The sequence below is a fragment of the Microcaecilia unicolor genome, chromosome 3 (genome assembly GCF_901765095.1).
Source record: "Microcaecilia unicolor chromosome 3, aMicUni1.1, whole genome shotgun sequence".
NCBI lineage: Eukaryota > Metazoa > Chordata > Amphibia > Gymnophiona > Siphonopidae > Microcaecilia > Microcaecilia unicolor.
In genome coordinates, this window is record NC_044033.1 from 289,186,870 (window position 1) to 289,206,865 (window position 19,996).

At 47.9% G+C, this 19,996-nt stretch overlaps 1 protein-coding gene across 9 annotated transcripts in view; it reads right to left on the minus strand.

Moving 5' to 3' along the window:
• The window catches only part of HDAC7 (histone deacetylase 7), a 964,197-nt gene that overhangs the window by 275,107 nt on the left and 669,094 nt on the right, over nucleotides 1-19,996 (minus strand). For all 9 annotated transcript variants that reach the window (XM_030198155.1, XM_030198159.1, XM_030198158.1 and 6 more), the window contains one exon: nucleotides 9,674-9,764. In XM_030198155.1, the coding sequence (XP_030054015.1) occupies nucleotides 9,674-9,764 (91 nt within the window). The remainder of the gene's footprint in view (nucleotides 1-9,673; nucleotides 9,765-19,996) is intronic.

Here is a 19,996-nt window from a genome sequence, read left to right on the forward strand (position 1 = left end):
CCTACTGATCTCTCTTTAAAAACCCAATAAATAAACTCCATCTCACTGGTGAATGCACTCTAAATGTGTCCTGCCTGAGCATATTACTATTTGTGTTTTCTAGCTAACCTTTCAAAATAAACATATAAATCCCTAATTAATTTCAACCCACAACAATAGCCTACAACTACTCACAACAGTTCTTATTTCATTGACACACCATACCTCAAACGTTGCCCTTACAGATCCTTTACAGTTTCTTGCAGCTACAACTACAGCCCAACTCACTGACTTTCTTCATAAGCACAATCATAAAAGCCTTAGCCAATCATAACTCCACAAAACATCAAACTCTAACTCCATAAACAGTCGTACCTCATAAACATGACACCCATACACTCAGACAGTTCTTTACACCAACGCAGTTCCCTCCCACAGTGGCGTAGGAATGGGGGGCGGTGGGGCGGTCCACCCCGGGTGCACGCAACTGGGGGTGTGTCGGCTCCGCTGGTTCCCTGCTCCCTCTGCCCCGGAAAAGGTTACTTCCTGTACTGGGGCAGAGAGAGCAAGGAACCAGCGGAGTGGACGCAGCTCCCAGCGACGTGCACTCAGGGGCGGATCGGCCCTCTCGCCCGCCCCTCGCTTCCTAATTGAAGTAAGAATGCGCTCCGGGGGGGAGGGTGCGTGCCGAGGGGGGGCGCCATGCTGCATCCGGGGGGGTGCGTAGCGGTGACCCGCCCCAGGTGTCAGCCGCCCTCGCTATGGAACTGCCCTCCCAACTGCTAGAGAACGGCAGTTCAGAACACTAGCTCAGGATTCCAAGGCTTCACTGCCCAGCACATGCTGCATTTAAATTCCTCTGTTTTGAAACACCATTTTTGAACGAGCACCAAGCAGAAACTGGCTCCAAAAGAGAAGTCATCTTTTTTCCTTCTCTCCTGCCTGGCCAAGGCTTACAGCCTCCTCAGACATCATCAAGCAATGTCCCACCTTCCGCTGCACAGCTCTGCCCTCAAGCCTGCAGCTCTCACGCTCCATTGCTCCTGCTCTTCACACGCACATGCGCACACAGCCATTCCGGGCTGCACTGCTGCCAACAACCAAAAAATGAAAACCTTCAGGGAGACTCTCCAGAGCTTTCCCCCACATCCGCTATCATCCCCGCAGCTCTGCTCCATCTCCAAAACCAGCCCAGCTTCTTGAATCGGGCCGGCTCCCTTTTGGCCCTGTTTCTTATGCCTCTGCACATGCGCAGGAAACCATGTATGCCCAGAAGAGGCCCCGACAAGGGCGAGAACAGCCTGCTTCTCACACATACAGTGCATGCGCGAGAAACTGAGTACATGCTCAGACAGCCCAAACTCTTCTGTAACCACGACCATGCGGCTCCACACTGCCCACGCCAGTCTCCGCTCCAGACAACTGAGGATTTGCAGTTGTGGCCCCACTGCTCCAGACCCAAATCACCCTGCCGCAGATCAGACCCTCCACAACACCAGCACGGCCTCAGTCAGACCCCAAAGCAGCCAGGTACTCTTTTCACTTTTAACCCTGAAGGGTTACATAAGAATCCAACTCAGTCCCCTCAACTGCCAACGCACCACAGTGCCACTGAGCCAATGGGCTGGCGCTAGCAAAAGCTGTAATAGAGAAAATAAAACATGCAAATACTCCCTCTGAAGGGGCGCTATTTTTTTTACATACTTGTTAATCAGAACCTATAAGGTGAAAACATGGTTTGGGGCTTGGGGAGTTTTTTTTTAGCTTTTTGCTGCTGTTAGGAATCATAGTACTCTGATTACAGATACTGGATAGCTCACTAATAATGCTCAACACACCAGTCTCTCTATTTGGCTCCGTCCCCTCTAGGTACAGTCCTGTGTTCCCTGTCCTCTGTCACACAGACACACCTCTCTATCATACAGACCACCTCCTATAACAGTCATTCTGTGCTCAGAGTGCCTCCTCTCTACCCTCTTCCTAATGGGCTCTGGAACTAGGATCACCGGCTCTTGTTGGTTCTGTTCTTGGCAGCTTCATTCCATGATGTCATGACTTCAAACAATGAATTCATTTTTATTATAGAGGAAGGGCCTGCAGTTTCCTCTCTGTGTGTGTGTAAATAAAAACTAACTGTTTATTTTATCACAGTTGAGTTGGCTGTAACTAAATGCCTGTTGTCTTTCTCCAACAGCAAGACACTGAGCAGTACTTGGACTAGAGTTTCCAGGAATATATTAAACCAAAAGACAAATACCAAGAAAAAAATAATCAGATGAATCCCTCAGGAGACTAAATTTTTAATTAATTTTTAATGTTTACATTTCTTGCCCAACTTTCTAAACAATGGTCAAGAAGCCTTAAATTCTAATCTCCCTGCCCCTTCCCCCCACCAAAAATGTAATAATGGTAAAGAAGCCTTACATTCTACCTCTCCCTCCCCAAATGTAATAGCAATAAAGTTCCTCCCTCAAAAAGCTTACAATCAAAACTTTTGCACCTCAGGAAATAGAGAATGACGTTATTTGCCCAAAGTCACAAACAGCACCCGAGGCAAAGGCAGGATTTGAACCCTGGCCTCCATAGCTCTCAGCTTGCTGTTCATTCTGCTAGAGCACCCCCAATACTGAACAAATGTCTCCAATGTGCCCAGGGAAGGATCACTTACTGTGTTTGGAACCACCAATCATTTTGAAATGTTGGCGTACCTATGCCATCACATGAGCGAGCCTGCCCTGTCTGCTTCCATTGTAACTAGCAGCATAGATTGTGTGTAGGATCCAGCCCAGTGAGTTTCAACCTTTTTCATCTCGCAGCACACTTACAAGGCGCAAAAATTGTGAAGGCACACCAGTGGAAACAAACCCATACCCGTCCATCCCCGCTAAGATCCATTCCAACCCTGCAAGTAATCTTCTCCATCCCCACTCATACCTGTAACCTTCAGAAGTAGTTATTTCATTTAATTATGTTACTGAAATACATTAGAGCACCAATATACCTGCTTCTGGGAAACTGCTACAGATTCCTACACAGACTCCACATACCGGCAGAATCCTTCACCTCAGTTGCAGAAATAGGGAGCCGCAAAAAACATGCACGTTAAAACTGAAAGCAGACATACTGGACTCTACATGTCATGCACCACCACAAAAATAGATGTCCTCCTGTACCGTGCGAAATAAAGCCAACAGATGTAAATTCTCAACACCTGCATAATTCAATCACTAACTGAAAACAAAACTAACTTCATATCAAACACCTGCGTAACAAACACCAATATATTAATACTAGGTGACATCAACCTTCATCTAGAAGACCCAAACACCACCAACGCACGTGAATGCAAAGAATTCCTCCAACTTTGGGACCTTAAATTACCATATATGCAAGCAACACATGTCAAAGGGCACACACTTGACCTCCTCACACATAAACTGTCCACAGACCGAAAAAATAATATCAGATATTAACTGGACAGACACACCACTACAAACTAAGCCTATCCCTTCAATGGCGAAAAAAAGGCACAAACCGAATACAAGATCACACAACCTACACCACAAGAGTACAAATAGACTCGGAAACATTCTGGCAAAAGATCTATGATAATGAATGGACATCTCAAACTAACTCGATATACTATCTTCTAGATTGGGATAAAAGATGTTGTAGTATACTAGACGAAATGGCACCATTAAAAACAAGAACCTCATGCAGGCATGACTCGTTACCCTGGTACAATGAAGAACTAAAAAATCTAAAAACACAAACTAGGAACACGAACGAGCAAGGAAGAAAATAAAAGACGTACACACACTAAACGTATGGAAACAATCTCAAAGAAAAGTACAAATACGCAATAAGACAAACCAAAAGATCATTCTACAAAACCAAAATAGGACACGATTACAAGGATACGAAGAAACTATATCATCTCATGAACAAACTACTAGACACTACACCGGTCACCACAACCAACATAGACATCCCAACTGCGGACGAACTTGCTAAATACTTTAAAGAAAAAAATGTAAACCTACGCAACACACTACCACAAAACACCAATGACATAGAGAAATTCATCGACTGCCTCGACCCAACCTACGATGAACACCCAGTGGACCGAACCTGGACAAAGTTCGCCCTCCTCACCCCCGAAATAGTCACCCAGGCGATCAAAAGATTTGCCAAGACTCATTGCAAATTGGACACCTGCCCCAGCTCCTCAACGCTTCATAATAGATCTCACATCCCACCTAAACTACCTGCTTCAACACGGACTCTTTCCCAAAGAAAATGGAAATATCCTACTTACCCCCATACCAAAAGATACAAAGAAAAAATCAAACGAAATCAACTACCGACCAGTAGCATCTATCCCACTGGTAACCAAACTGATGGAAAGCATGGTAACCAAACAACTTACCGACTACCTAAACAAATTTTCAATACTACATCAATCACAATCTGGATTTCGCTCCAACCACAGCACCAAAACAGTACTAATTACCCTCCTAACCAAATTCAAACAAGAAACCGCAGCAGGCAATAGCCTACTTCTCCTACAATTCGACATGTCAAGCGCGTTCGATATGGTCAACCACGAAATACTACTAAACATATTAGACTACTTCGGGATTGGTGGAAGTGTACTCAGCTGGATCAAGGGCTTCCTAACCACAAGAACTTAACAAGTCAAATCAAAATCGAATATATCATAGTAACATAACATAGTAACATAGTAGATGACGGCAGATAAAGACCTGCATGGTCCATCCAGTCTGCCCATGACAAACTCATATGTGTATACCTTACCTTGAATTTGTACCTGTCCTTTTCAGGGCACAGACCATATAAGTCTGCCCAGCAGTATTTCTCGCCTCTCAACCACCAGTCCCGCCTCCCATCACCGGCTCTGGTACAGACCGTATAAGTCTGCCCTCCCCTATCCTCGCCTCCCAACCACCACCCCCTCTTCCCCCCACCTGCTCCGCCACCCAATTTCAGCTAAGCTTCTGAGGATCCATTCCTTCTGCACATGATTCCTCTATGCATATCCCACGCATGTTTGAACTCCGTTACCGTTTTCATCTCCATCACCTCCCGCGGGAGGGCATTCCAAGCGTCCACCACCCTCTCCCTGAAAAAATACTTCCTGACATCTTTCCTGAGTCTGCCCCCCTTCAATCTCATTTCATGTCCTCTCGTTCTACCGCCTTCCCATCTCCGGAAAAGATTCGTTTGCGGATTAATACCTTTCAAATATTTGAACGTCTGTATCATATCACCCCTGTTCCTCCTTTCCTCCAGGGTGTACATGTTCAGGTCAGCAAGCCTCTCTTCATACGTCTTGGAACGTAAATCCCATACCATCCTCGTAGCTTTTCTTTGCACCGCTTCCATTTTTTTTAACATCCTTCGCAAGATACGGCCTCCAAAACTGAACACAATACTCCAGGTGGGGCCTCACCAACGTCTTATACAGGGGCATTAAAACCTCCTTTCTTCTGCTGGTCACTCCTCTCTCTATACAGCCTAGCAATCTTCTAGCTACTGCCACCGCCTTGTCGCACTGTTTCGTCGCCTTCAGGTCCTCAGATACTATCACCCCAAGATCCCTCTCCCCGTCCGTGCCTATCAGACTCTCCCCGCCTAACACATACGTCTCCCTTGGATTTCTACTCCCCAAGTGCATCACTTTGCATTTCTTCGCATTGAATTTTAACTGCCAAACGTTAGACCATTCTTATAGCTTCTTCAGATCTTTTTTCATGTTTTCCACACCCTCCGGGGTGTCCACTCTGTTGGAAATCTTGGTGTCATCCGCAAAAAGGCAAAACTTACCTTGTAACCCCTCGGCAATGTCACTCACAAATATATTGAACAGAATCGGCCCCAGCACCGATCCCTGAGGCACTCCACTACTCACCTTTCCCTCCTCCGAGCGAACTCCATTCACCACCACCCTCTGGCGTCTGTCTGTCAACCAGTTCCTAATCCAGTTCACCACTTCGGGTCCTATCTTCAGGCCGTCTAGTTTATTTAAGAGCCTCCTGTGGGGAACCGTGTCGAAAGCCTTGCTGAAATCTAAGTAGATGACGTCCATAGCACGTCCTTGATTTAATTCTCCTGTCACCCAGTCAAAGAATTCAATGAGATTCGTTTGGCACGATTTCCCTTTGGTAAAACCATGTTGTCTCGGATCTTGCAACTTATTGGCTTCCAGGAAATTCACTATCCTTTCCTTCAGCATGGCTTCCATTACTTTTCCAATAACCGAAGTGAGGCTTACCGGCCTGTAGTTTCCAGCTTCTTCCCTATCCCCACTTTTGTGAAGAGGGACCACCTCCACCGTTCTCCAATCCCTCGGAACCTCTCCCGTCTCCAAGGATTTATTAAACAAGTCTTTAAGAGGACCCGCCAGAACCTCTCTGAGCTCCCTCAGTATTCTGGGGTGGATCCCGTCCGGCCCCATGGCTTTGTCCACCTTCAGCTTTCCAAGTTGTTGATACACACTCTCTTCTGTGAACGGCGCTCTATCCACCTCATTCTCAGGTGTACTTTTGCTAGTCCCTCTCGGTCCTTCCCCAGGGTTTTCTTCAGTGAAAACAGAACAAAAGTATCTATTTAGCAAATTGGCTTTTTCTTCATCATTTTCTACATAGCGTTTTGTTGTATCTTTTAGTCTCACAATTCCCTTTATAGTCTTTCTCCTTTCACTAATATACCTGAAGAAGTTTTTGTCTCCCCTCCTTACATTTCTAGCCATTTGTTCTTCCGCTTGCGCCTTCGCCAGACGTACCTCTCTCTTGGCTTCTTTCAGTTTCATCCGGTATTCCTCCCCGTGTTCCTCCTCTTGAGATTTTCTATATTTCTGGAACGCTAACTCTTTAATCTTTATTTTCTCAGCCACTTGCTTTGAGAACCATATTGGTTTCCTTTTTCTCTTGCTTTTATTTACTCTCCTTACATAAAGGTCTGTGGCCCTGTTTATTACTTCTTTTAGCCTGGACCACTGTCCTTCCACTTCTCGTATGTCCTCCCAGCCCATCAGCTCCTTTCTCAGGTATTCTCCCATTTTGTTAAAGTCAGCTCGCTTGAAATCCAGGACTTTGAGTTTAGAGTGGCCGCCGTCCACATGAGCCGTTACATCAAAACAAACCGTTTGATGGCCACTCGGACATTTGACACACTATCCCCATTCGTGAGCACCAGATCCAACGTGGCTCCCTCCCTCGTGGGTTCGTTCACCATTTGTCTGAGCAGAGCACTTTGGAAAGCATCCACAATCTCTCTACTTCTTTCCGATTTTGCAGATGGAACCTTCCAATCTACATCCGGCAGATTAAAATCTCCCAACAACAGCACCTCTCTTTTCTTCCCCAACTTTTGAATATCAGCGATCAGATCTTTATCTAGTTCTTCCAATTGTATCATCACCATGGAATACAGACTGCGGCGTACCTCAAGGATCACCACTATCACCAATCCTATTCAACCTAATGATGACGCCACTAGCCACATCCCTATCCAACCAAGGACTTAACCCCTACATTTACGCAGATGATGTCATGATATACATCCCCTTTAAACATGACCCAATATAAATCATTAACGAAACCAAACTCAGCCTGCAAATCATGAACACATGGGCATTCCAACTGAAACTAAACGCAGAGAAAACACACTGTCTCATCCTTACATCCCAATACAATACCAACAAACCTAACAATATTACCAACCCAGATTACACCCTCCCTGTTTCTGACTGCCTAAAAATTCTTGGAGTTACCATCGATCAAAACCTCACGCTAGAAACCCAATCGAAAAATACAACAAGGAAAATGTTCCAATCAATGTAGAAACTCAAACTAACAAAACCTTGCTTCCCGAGGGCAATATTCTGCAACTTAGTAAAATCTATGGTACTAAGTCACTTAGACTATTGTAATGCAATCTATACGGGATTCAAAGAACAAATCATAAAGAAGCTCCAAACCGCTCAAAACACCTGAGCCAGATTAATTTTTGGAAAAACAAAATACGAAAGTGCCAAACCCCTACGCAAAAAACTACATTGGCTCCCGATCAAAGAACGGATTGCCTTCAAACTCTGTACCCTAGTGCATAAAATCACCTATGGTGAGACCCCGGGATACATGACAGACCTCATTGACCTTCCAGCCAGAAACACCACAAGATCAACACGCACATACCTAAACCTACATTATCCAAGCTGCAAAAGAATTAAATACAAAACAACCTATGCATCCAGCTTCTCCTTTACAAGCACGCAACTATGGAACGCACTACCAAATACCTTGAAAACAACTCACGACCTATCAAACTTTCGGAAATCTCTAAAAACTTACTTATTCAAAAAGGCATACCATGATGACCCAACTTAAATGCCTTGATCTCACAACACAGTGAAACTAAGACTCGAATTGATCACAACTCAACCTTTCCTCCTTATTCCCTGATGTGTTTATCCTACATGAACTCTACATTGTCACTCTGTATCTGCTATACCGGGACTGGCGATCACCACCATGGTTATTATGTAAGCCACATTGAGCCTGCAAATAGGTGGGGAAAATGTGGGATACAAATGCAATAAATAATAAAATAAAAAAATCATTTTTCCTACCTTTGTGGTCTGATGATTTTATTATTCCAATCAACTTGTTCCCAATCTTTAGTTCTGCTTTCCTCTGTCTGTACTCTTAACTCTTCCATTTGCACTCTTAACTCTTCTGCTCTATGTTTATTTGGCACTGATCTTTCACACTCAACTTTCATCAATTTATCTGCTTCCTTCTCAAATCTATCTTCTCTTCCCTTCTTCTTCCCTTCATGTGCAGCCTGTCTCCCCTCTTCTCTTCCCTTTATGTGCAACATTTCACTCATTTTCCACTGTGGTATTGTCTCTCCTCATCTCTTCCCTGCAGGTCCTGGAAGCTCTCTCCTCTCCCCCACCCCCCCAAGTCCAGCACCTCTTTCCCTCTCCATGCCCCCTCTCTTCACCCAACTCATTGGACCGCTTCCCTAACTGACCTCTCTGCCCAACACCTCTCTCCCTCTTTGCCCCCCCCCCTCCTCCCCGGATGCAGACCTCTCTCCCTCCTTGACCCCTTGTGTTTGTCTTCTTATTTTCCAGATTTGCTTTTCCATTTCTTCTCGTCTTTTTCTTCTCTACATCTGTCTGCCACTGAGCTCAGGAAAAACAGCCACAGGGCAGGCAATGTGGTGGAGAATAATGCTGGTGGGGCTTGGGGACCCCCGCCAGCCAAACCAGAGGCCCCGAAGCCCTGTGACTGCTCCTCCCCAGCGCTGGAGTTCTCTCTCTCCTGCTCTTGTCGGGGTGCGATCACCTGGGTCCCGTAAGGAGCAGGAGAGACAGACCCCAGTGCCGGGCCCCCCTTGGAGGCCGGGACCACGGGAATCTTGCCCTCCCTGCCCCCCTCTCAGCAGCTCTGTTTACATAGACAAAGTATAAAACTATTTCCTAAATCAGATTTGAAGCAAACTGAATGGCACTTAAGCCACTAGACCCAAGGAAAGCCCCACCTTCCAATTTCAACAGGCGTCATGTTCCCTGGTTCTTTATGGATGAGAATGGATGGAAACGTACACATTTCACAAGCAATCCTGAAGATCTAGGCCCCTCTTCCCAGCAATGCATACTCACTCTGTTGACTTTTATGCTTGTGCAGTAAGTGACGCAGCTCTTGGTCCTGCTTTCCCTGCTCCGAATCACGGTTTGAGGACTCCATGTTCAGCTTTGGCGGGAGGGAGAAGGAACAGAAAGATAGTTTTAGGAAGGGAGACATCAGCACCCTACACCAGCTGTTAAGAGTTACACTGCACGCCTGCAACGTCCCATGCAGGTAACGTCCCATGGGCCAGGACAGCAGCACAAAGATTCAAGTCTGAGATCTGGAAACATATTACTTTTACTTTCTTACCACAAATACACTATCCCCCAGATTCTATATATGGCGACTAGAATTCCGCACGCAAATCAGCACATTTAACTAACTTGTGCGTGGAACTTAATTGGGTAACAAGCCAATCAGCACTGATAATTGGACGGTAACAGGCAAGTATCAGTACTAATTGGCATTAATTAGGATTTATGCTCATAGCTCGCTAAGCGTATTCTGTAAAGCAATGCACATAAATCGGACTGCATGGATCTCAAAGGGGTGTGGCCACGGGAGATGCATGGGCATTCCTAAAATTTACACAGTTATAGAATATGTCCAATCCGCGCCTAAATTAGTTGTGCATTTTTACAGGTTTTAGTTGGCATAATTGGCATCACAGGAAGGGTCACTACTTGCATTCTATAAATCATGCCTACATATAGGCGAGGTTTATAGAATAGCGCTATGAATAGGGTTTTTTTTTATCACCATATATAGAATCTAGTCCTATGAGAGTGACTCTATAAATGGATGTCTATTTTTAGGTGTGGAATCAAACAAAGCAGATCAGTGGTAAATCCGAATAAATCTTCATTGAAGAATTTTAATCTAACAGAATGCCCGACACAGGCCATTTCTATTAGACTGAAATTCATCAATAAAGATTTGTTTGGATTTACCACTTACTGCTTTGTTTATTTCCACGTTGGAGATTGCGGATTCTCTGCCTTGTTGTTTTTTGGGAACTGTCTATTTTTAGGTTCCATGAATGTGCCAATTTGGAGTCTATCCTATAAAAAAGTATCACCTACTTTCTTTTATAGAATACAAGTGTAACAGATCAAATATGTGCCTATATTTTAGGCGTGACCTCTTACACCAGCCATAACTGTTCACACCAACAGATTTTATAATCTATGTGCATAAATGTGTGCCACACCCATGTCCTGCCCAAACTCCACCCATGCATAGGAGCCAGCTCTGAAAGTGCGTGAGCACCCCCAATATTGAAAAAAACTCCTTGACTGTGAGCAGGGAGGGGTCATTTCCATTGGGTTTAGCACCCCCAATCATTTTTGAAAGTTGGCCCCTATACACCCATGTGAATGCCCTCCTGCAATGTATGTGCCATCCAATATTGGCATGTGCTTACAGACTAGAACACAGCCAAAAAAACGGTCATTCACACGCATATATGTTCTACATCAGAGGCATAAGCAAGCCCTCCGATTTTATTTGGGGGGGACCAGGGGTGGACTGGGGAGGGGGTAACGCATTCCTCCTCTCCCCCTCCCCTGCACGTTAGTGAAATATACCTCCACTGGTGGGGATGACAAAGCCCAGCCAGCCAAAAGAATGCAGTGACCGAGACGCTCCCTGTCTCCTTGCGCTGCTTCTGCAAATCAGAAGCCTGCAGCATGCCTCCAGGACTCCCTGAGCATGCTCAATTCTTACGTGAACTGAGCATGTGAGAAATCTTGCGTCAGCTGGAGGAGGCATGCTGTGGAGCAGCTTGGGCACTGCATTTCTTTAGCTGGCAGGGCTTCGGACATCCATAATGTAGGTGTGGAGGGCAGGCCCAAAGTGGGGAGGGCTGTGGTTACGTCACCGGTTCACATACGTGCATGACTACAATACTTACATTTACACACGTTCTTACCACCTAAGGTGCATCCTTATAGAATTATCCCTATGGAGAAGTAAAAGGTATGTAATAAGCTTTGGTCTCCACACCACACTGTAGTGCTTATCAGTGTAGTATGTCAATTTGCATGTATAAGAGATATTGCTTTTAGACACTATTATTTTATGTTTTAGTCAGTTACTATTTATTATGATGTCTATATTTGAGTTAACCTTTAGTACTATTTGATTAATTATGACATTTTATATTATTTATTCATGATATGATTTTATGTTTGATGATTTCACTGTACTCACATTGGCCCTGAAGCAGTCCTCGCTGGGCGAAACACAACCATGGTGGACACACTTTTTAATTAATGTATTTATTAATAATGTCTCCTGCAGTGCTGGGCAGACTTCCACAGTCTGTGCCCTGAGAATGGCAAGGATAAATCAAACTCGGGTATACATATAAAGTATCGCGTACCATGTAAAGCGAATGCTACATACCTGTAGAAGGTATTCTCCGAGGACAGCAGGCTGATTGTTCTCACTGATGGGTGACGTCCACGGCAGCCCCTCCAATCGGAAACTTCACTAGCAAAGGCCTTTGCTAGTCCTCGCGCGCCCATGCGCACCGCGCATGCGCGGCCGTCTTCCCGCCCGAACCGGCTCGTGTTCGTCAGTCCCATATGTAGCAAGACAAAGACAAGGGAAGACACAACTCCAAAGGGGAGGCGGGCGGGTTTGTGAGAACAATCAGCCTGCTGTCCTCGGAGAATACCTTCTACAGGTATGTAGCATTCGCTTTCTCCGAGGACAAGCAGGCTGCTTGTTCTCAATGATGGGGTATCCCTAGCCCCCAGGCTCACTCAAAACAACAAACATGGTCAATTGGGCCTCGCAATGGCGAGGACATAACTGAGATTGACCTAACAACTTATCCAACTAACTGAGAGTGTAGCCTGGAACAGAATAAACATGGGCCTAGGGGGTGGAGTTGGATTCTAAACCCCGAACAGATTCTGAAGTACTGACTGCCCGAACCGACTGTCGCGTCGGGTATCCTGCTGCAGGCAGTAATGAGATGTGAATGTGTGGACAGATGACCACGTCGCAGCTTTGCAAATCTCTTCAATAGTGGCTGACTTCAAGTGGGCTACCGACGCTGCCATGGCTCTAACATTATGAGCCGTGACATGACCCTCAAGAGCCAGCCCAGCCTGGGCGTAAGTGAAGGAAATGCAATCTGCTAGCCAATTGGATATGGTGCGTTTCCCCACAGCCACTCCCCTCCTGTTGGGATCAAAAGAAACAAACAATTGGGCGGACTGTCTGTTGGGCTGTGTCCGCTCCAGATAGAAGGCCAATGCTCTCTTGCAGTCCAATGTGTGCAGCTGAAGTTCAGCAGGGCAGGAATGAGGACGGGGAAAGAATGTTGGCAAGACAATTGACTGGTTCAGATGGAACTCCGACACAACCTTCGGCAAGAACTTAGGGTGAGTGCGGAGGACTACTCTGTTATGATGAAATTTGGTGTAAGGGGCCTGGGCTACCAGGGCCTGAAGCTCACTGACTCTACGAGCTGAAGTAACTGCCACCAAGAAAATGACCTTCCAGGTCAAGTACTTCAGATGGCAGGAGTTCAGTGGCTCAAAAGGAGGTTTCATCAGCTGGGTGAGAACGACATTGAGATCCCATGACACTGTAGGAGGTTTGACAGGGGGCTTTAACAAAAGCAAACCTCTCATGAAGCGAACAACTAAAGGCTGTCCTGAGATCGGCTTACCTTCCACACGGTAATGGTATGCACTGATTGCACTAAGGTGAACCCTTACAGAGTTGGTCTTGAGACCAGACTCAGACAAGTGCAGAAGGTATTCAAGCAGGGTCTGTGTAGGACAAGAGCGAGGATCTAGGGCCTTGCTGTCACACCAGACGGCAAACCTCCTCCACAGAAAGAAGTAACTCCTCTTAGTGGAATCTTTCCTGGAAGCAAGCAAGATGCGGGAGACACCCTCTGACAGACCCAAAGAGGCAAAGTCTACGCTCTCAACATCCAGGCCGTGAGAGCCAGAGACTGGAGGTTGGGATGCAGAAGCGCCCCTTCGTCCTGTGTGATGAGGATCAGAAAACACTCCAATCTCCACGGTTCTTCGGAGGACAACTCCAGAAGAAGAGGGAACCAGATCTGACGCGGCCAAAAGGGAACGATCAGAATCATGGTGCCTCGATCTTGCTTGAGTTTCAACAAAGTCTTCCCCACCAGAGGTATGGGAGGATAAGCATACTGCAGACCTTCCCCCCAGTCCAGGAGGAAGGCATCCGATGCCAGTCTGCCGTGGGCCTGAAGCCTGGAACAGAACTGAGGGACTTTGTGGTTGGCTCGAGATGCAAAGAGATCTACCAAGGGGGTGCCCCACACCTGGAAGATCTGTCGCACTACACGGGAATTGAGCGACCACTCGTGAGGTTGCATAATCCTGCTCAACCTGTCGGCCAGACTGTTGTTTACGCCTGCCAGATAAGTGGCTTGGAGCACCATGCCGTGACGGCGAGCCCAGAGCCACATGCTGACGGCTTCCTGACACAGGGGGCGAGATCCGGTGCCCCCCTGCTTGTTGATGTAATACATGGCAACCTGGTTGTCTGTCTGAATTTGGATAATTTGGTGGGACAGCTGATCTCTGAAAGCCTTCAGAGCGTTCCAGACCGCTCGTAACTCCAGGAGATTGATCTGCAGATCGCGTTCCTGGAGGGACCAGCTTCCCTAGGTGTGAAGCCCATCGACATGAGCTCCCCACCCCAGGAGAGACGCATCCATAGTCAGCACTTTTTGTGGCTGAGGAATTTGGAAAGGGCGTCCCAGAGTCAAATTGGACCAAATCGTCCACCAATACAGGGATTTGAGAAAACTCGTGGACAGGTGGATCACGTCTTCTAGATCCCCAGCAGCCTGAAACCACTGGGAAGCTAGGGTCCATTGAGCAGATCGCATGTGAAGGCGGGCCATGGGAGTCACATGAACTGTGGAGGCCATGTGGCCCAACAATCTCAACATCTGCCGAGCTGTGATCTGCTGGGATGCTCGCACCCGCGAGACGAGGGACAACAAGTTGTTGGCTCTCGTCTCTGGGAGATAGGCCCGAGCCGTCCGAGAATCCAGCAGAGCTCCTATGAATTCGAGTCTCTGTACTGGGAGAAGATGGGACTTTGGGTAATTTATCACAAACCCCAGTAGCTCCAGGAGCCGAATAGTCATCTGCATGGACTGCAGCGCTCCTGCCTCGGATGTGTTCTTCACCAGCCAATCGTCGAGATATGGGAACACGTGCACCCCCAGCCTGCGAAGCGCCGCTGCTACTACAGCCAAGCACTTCGTGAACACTCTGGGCGCAGAGGCGAGCCCAAAGGGTAGCACACAGTACTGGAAGTGACGTGTGCCCAGATGAAATCGCAGATACTGTCTGTGAGCTGGCAGTATCGGGATGTGCGTGTAGGCGTCCTTCAAGTCCAGAGAGCATAGCCAATCGTTTTCCTGAATCATGGGGAGAAGGGTGCCCAGGGAAAGCATCCTGAACTTTTCTTTGACCAGATATTTGTTCAGGGCCCTTAGGTCTAGGATGGGACGCATTCCCCGTTTTCTTTTCCACAAGGAAGTACCTGGAATAGAATCCCAGCCCTTCTTGCCCGGATGGCACGGGCTCGACCGCATTGGCGCTGAGAAGGGCGGAGAGTTCCTCTGCAAGTACCTGCTTGTGCTGGAAGCTGTAAGACTGAGCTCCCGGTGGACAATTTGGAGGTTTGGAGGCCAAATTGAGGGTGTATCCTTGCCGGACTATTTGAAGAACCCACTGGTCGGAGGTTATGAGAGGCCACCTTTGGTGAAAAACTTTCAACCTCCCTCCGACCGGCAGATCGCCTGGCACTGACACGTTGATGTCGGCTATGCTCTGCTGGAGCCAGTCAAAAGCTCGTCCCTTGCTTTTGCTGGGGAGCCGAGGGGCCTTGCTGAGGCGCACGCTGCTGACGAGAGCGAGCGCGCTGGGGCTTAGCCTGGGCCGCAGGCTGTCGAGAAGGAGGATTGTACCTACGCTTACCAGAAGAGTAGGGAACAGTCTTCCTTCCCCCATAAAAACGTCTACCTGTGGAGGTAGAAGCTGAAGGCTGCCGGCGGGAGAACTTGTCGAAAGCGGTATCCCGCTGGTGGAGCTGCTCTACCACCTGTTTGACCTTCTCTCCAAAAATATTGTCCGCACAGCAAGGCGAGTCCGCAATCCGCTGCTGGATCCTATTCTCCAGGTCGGAGGCACGCAGCCATGAGAGTCTGCGCATCACCACACCTTGAGCAGCGGCCCTGGACGCAACATCAAAGGTGTCATACACCCCTCTGGCCAGGAATTTTCTGCACGCCTTCAGCTGCCTGACCACCTCCTGAAATGGCTTGGCTTGCTCAGGAGGGAGCTTGTCCACCAAGCCCGCCAACTGCCGCACATTGTTCCGCATGTGTATGCTCGTGTAGAGCTGGTAAGACTGAATTTTGGCCATGAGTATAGAGGAATGGTAGGCCTTCCTCCCAAAGGAGTCTAAGGTTCTAGAGTCTTTGCATGGGGGCGCTGAAGCATGCTCTCTAGAACTCTTAGCCTTCTTTAGGGCCAAATCCACAACTCCAGAGTCGTGAGGCAACTGAGTGCGCATCAGCTCTGGGTCCCCATGGATCCGGTACTGGGACTCGATCTTCTTGGGAATGTGGGGATTACTTAAAGGCTTGGTCCAGTTTGCCAGCAATGTCTTTTTTAGGACATGATGCATGGGTACTGTGGACGCTTCCTTAGGTGGAGAAGGATAGTCCAGGAACTCAAACATTTCAGCCCTGGGCTCGTCCTCCACAACCACCGGGAAGGGGATGGCCGAAGACATCTCCCGGACAAAGGCCGCAAAAGACAGACTCTCGGGAGGAGAAAGCTGCCTTTCAGGGGAGGGAGTGGGATCAGAAGGAAGGCCATCAGACTCCTCGTCAGAGAAATATCTGATGTCCTCCTCCTCCTCCCACGAGGCCTCACCATCGGTATCAGACACAAGTTCACGAACCTGTGTCTGAAGCTGTGCCCGGCTCGACTCCGTGGAACCACGGCCACGGTGGGAGCGTCGAGAGGTAAACTCCCTCGCCCGCACCGGCGAAGCTCCCTCCGCCGACGTCGTCGGGGAGCCTTCCTAGGAGGCGACCGCAGTCGGTACCGCAAGCGGCACCGATGCCGGAGACCTCACCCCGGGCAAGGGGCCAGCCAGCGCCTCACTCGACGGTACCGGTGGCGCAAGCACCCCCGGTACCGGAGGGGAAGGGCGCAACAGCTCACCCAGGATCTCTGGGAGAACGGCCCGGAGACTCTCGTGCAGGGCGGCTGTGGAGAAAGACATGGAAGCCGATGCAGGAGTCGAAGTCAGAGTCTGTTCCGGGCGTGGAGGCTGTTCCGGGCTGTCCAAGGTGGAGCGCATCGACATCTCCTGAACAGAGGGTGAGCGGTCCTCCCGGTGCCGATGCCTACTGGGTGCCGACTCCCTCGGCGACCCAGAGCTCTCGGTACCGACGCGGGAAGGAGACCGGTGTCGATGCTTCTTTGACTTTTTCAAATGAAGCATGTCACCGGAGCTTCCCGGTACCGACGAGGAGGACGTAGAATCCAGCCGTCGCTTCCTCGGGGCCAAGGCCGAAGAAGGTCGGTCTCGGGGGGGCTGTACCGCAGGAGCCCTCAGGGTAGGGGGAGACCCACCCGAAGGCTCACCGCCACCAGCAGGGGAATGGACAGCCCTCACCTGCACTCCAGACGAAGCACCACCGTCCGACGACATCAGCACTAGTGGAGGACCCGGTACCACCGACGCCGACGCAGCCTTCCGATGTCTCGGCCCCGACGATGCAGAGGGTCGATGCCTCGATGCAATCGATACAGTCGCGGCCGAGGGCGGAGGTCTTGACGCTGTCAACGTCGACGCACTCGATACTCCCGGTGCCGATGCCGACGAAGAGCCCGAGAACAAAACGTTCCACTGGGCCAATCTCGCTACCTGAGTCCTTTTCTGTAAAAGGGCGCAAAGACTACAGGCCTGCGGGCGGTGCCCAGCCCCCAGACACTGAAGACACGACGCGTGCCTATCAGTGAGCGAGATTACCCGGGCGCACTGGGTGCACTTCTTGAAGCCGCTGGGAGACTTCGATGACATGGGCGGAAAAATCACGCCGGCGAAATCAAAACTCGTAATTGCGGTAAGGCACCAAAAAGAGGGGGAGAAAAAAACTCGACCCAAGGCCTCAAAGGGGCCTACCCCGAAAACGAAAGAAAACTTATCGGGGTCAAAAACTAGAAATACGGGGAAGGGAAAAAGACCGAAAGGCCCTTCTCCGAAATCCCTTTTTTTTTTTTTTTTTGAAAGCGAAGAAGTCAAAAGACGCACGAGGGTCAACTTAAGGGGCGCGAACGGCGCAAACACGACCGTACCGAGCGCGGACAAAAGAAGACTGACGAACACGAGCCGGTTCGGGCAGGAAGACGGCCGCGCATGCGCATGGGCGCGCGAGGACTAGCAAAGGCCTTTGTTAGTGAAGTTTCCGATTGGAGGGGCTGCCGTGGACGTCACCCATCAGTGAGAACAAGCAGCCTGCTTGTCCTCGGAGAAAATGAGTTTATCTTGTTGGGCAGACTGGATGGACTATACAGGTCTTTATCTGCTGTCATTTACTATGTTATATATGTTATGCTTCTTTTACCACAGTTTTTCCCCTATGAGTTTATATTTTATTTATTTATTTGTGACATTTATAAAATCCCACATTATCCCAAACAAGTTTGAGTTCAATGTGACTTACAATAAACAGTATATTTATTTATTTATTGCATTTGTACCCCGCGCTTTCCCACATACAGCAGGTTCAATGCGGCTTACATAGTAAAGAAAAGCATTACAAAGTACACGTAAGAAGAATCTTATAAACTGTGGTAAATATAATGGCAACAGTGCCCAAGAATAATGAATTGGAGTAGGGGAGGTAGACAAGGAAAGGATAGGGGAGGTAAAGGGAAGGAGATTGGGGGGGGGGGGGAATGGTATAAAAGGTAGAGAATAGAAGGGTGGAGATTGAGTATAAGGGGATTTGGAAATAAGGTCAGAGGTGTGATTGGTGCCAGATTTAGTGTCATCTTCAGATCAGGGGTAGTTTAGGTGGGCTGGTAGAATTAAGTTGGTTGGTTAGGGTAAACTTGCTTGAAGAAATGGGACTTTAACATTTTCCTGAATTGTAAATAGTTGTTAATTGCTCGGATGGGTCTAGGTAGTGCATTCCAAAGTTGACTACCCAGAAAGGAGAAGCTGGATGCATAGTAGGTTTTGTACTTGATACCTTTGCAGTTGAGAAGGTGTAAATTGAGATATGTTCGTGATGATATAGATCTGTTTCTAACTGGAAGGTCTATCAAGTTGTTCATACAGGTCGGGGATTTTTCTGATAAGATTTTATGGATCATTGTATGGACCTTGAAGTATATTCTCTCTTTGATGGGGAGCCAGTGAAGCTTTTCTCTTTTTTTGTACAGGATACATAACAAAAGAATAATGCATAAGAAATACACTCACCGAAATTAAAATCACCATTAGAACACTCAGCAACAAATGGCTTCAGATAACATCTTCCATAAACATATCGGAGTTTGTATCCTCCCCCCTCCCCTAAAATGACCCACACCTTGGGATTTTCTTTTGCAGTATTATCAGTGGATATATGAATGCCAGTCATAAGGACCCCAGTAGCTTCTCCCTTCCCAGCACCCCGCTACCATTTGTCTATGGGAAGGCCTACTAACCAAGAGCAGGGCGGCTTTCAAAATACCCAATGACATCAGGCCTCTCCAAGACATCAATTAAGCTGAACCTATTGTCTATAGGAAGTAAAGAGGAGGGATGTCAGGGAGAGATGCAAGCCTTCCATGGGCCAACCGGTGTCCTGAGCAGTCTGGAAACAGGTCATCAAGGGAGAGGGGAGGGGCAAACTTCCCCTCTAAAAATGTGAATGCCAGCAAGGGCCAACCCTCATAGTGTAGCTGCAAGCTAACAGCCACATAAATACTCAGGAGGGCTCCTGTCACTTCAGTGCTGGATACTTGAATGATTGCCCTGGAGACAAGAGTCCATTTCACATCTTCTATCCCAAAATGGAGCAACTTAGTATGCTCCTGCTTAGGAGAGTTTGTGCTAGCTCACAGTCTAGGTGTTAAAAAGATTCTGCTGGGCATTAACAACTTGTTTTTCTAAATTTGCCTGTAACTTCATTTTGTTGGAATATATGTATTTTAGCTGAGTTATATGCCACTAAAGCTCACTGCCCTGGGCACCATCACTTCATTTCAAACAAAATGGCATGATCACCCACCCAGATACCACACTGCAACCAACCGCTGGATCACAGG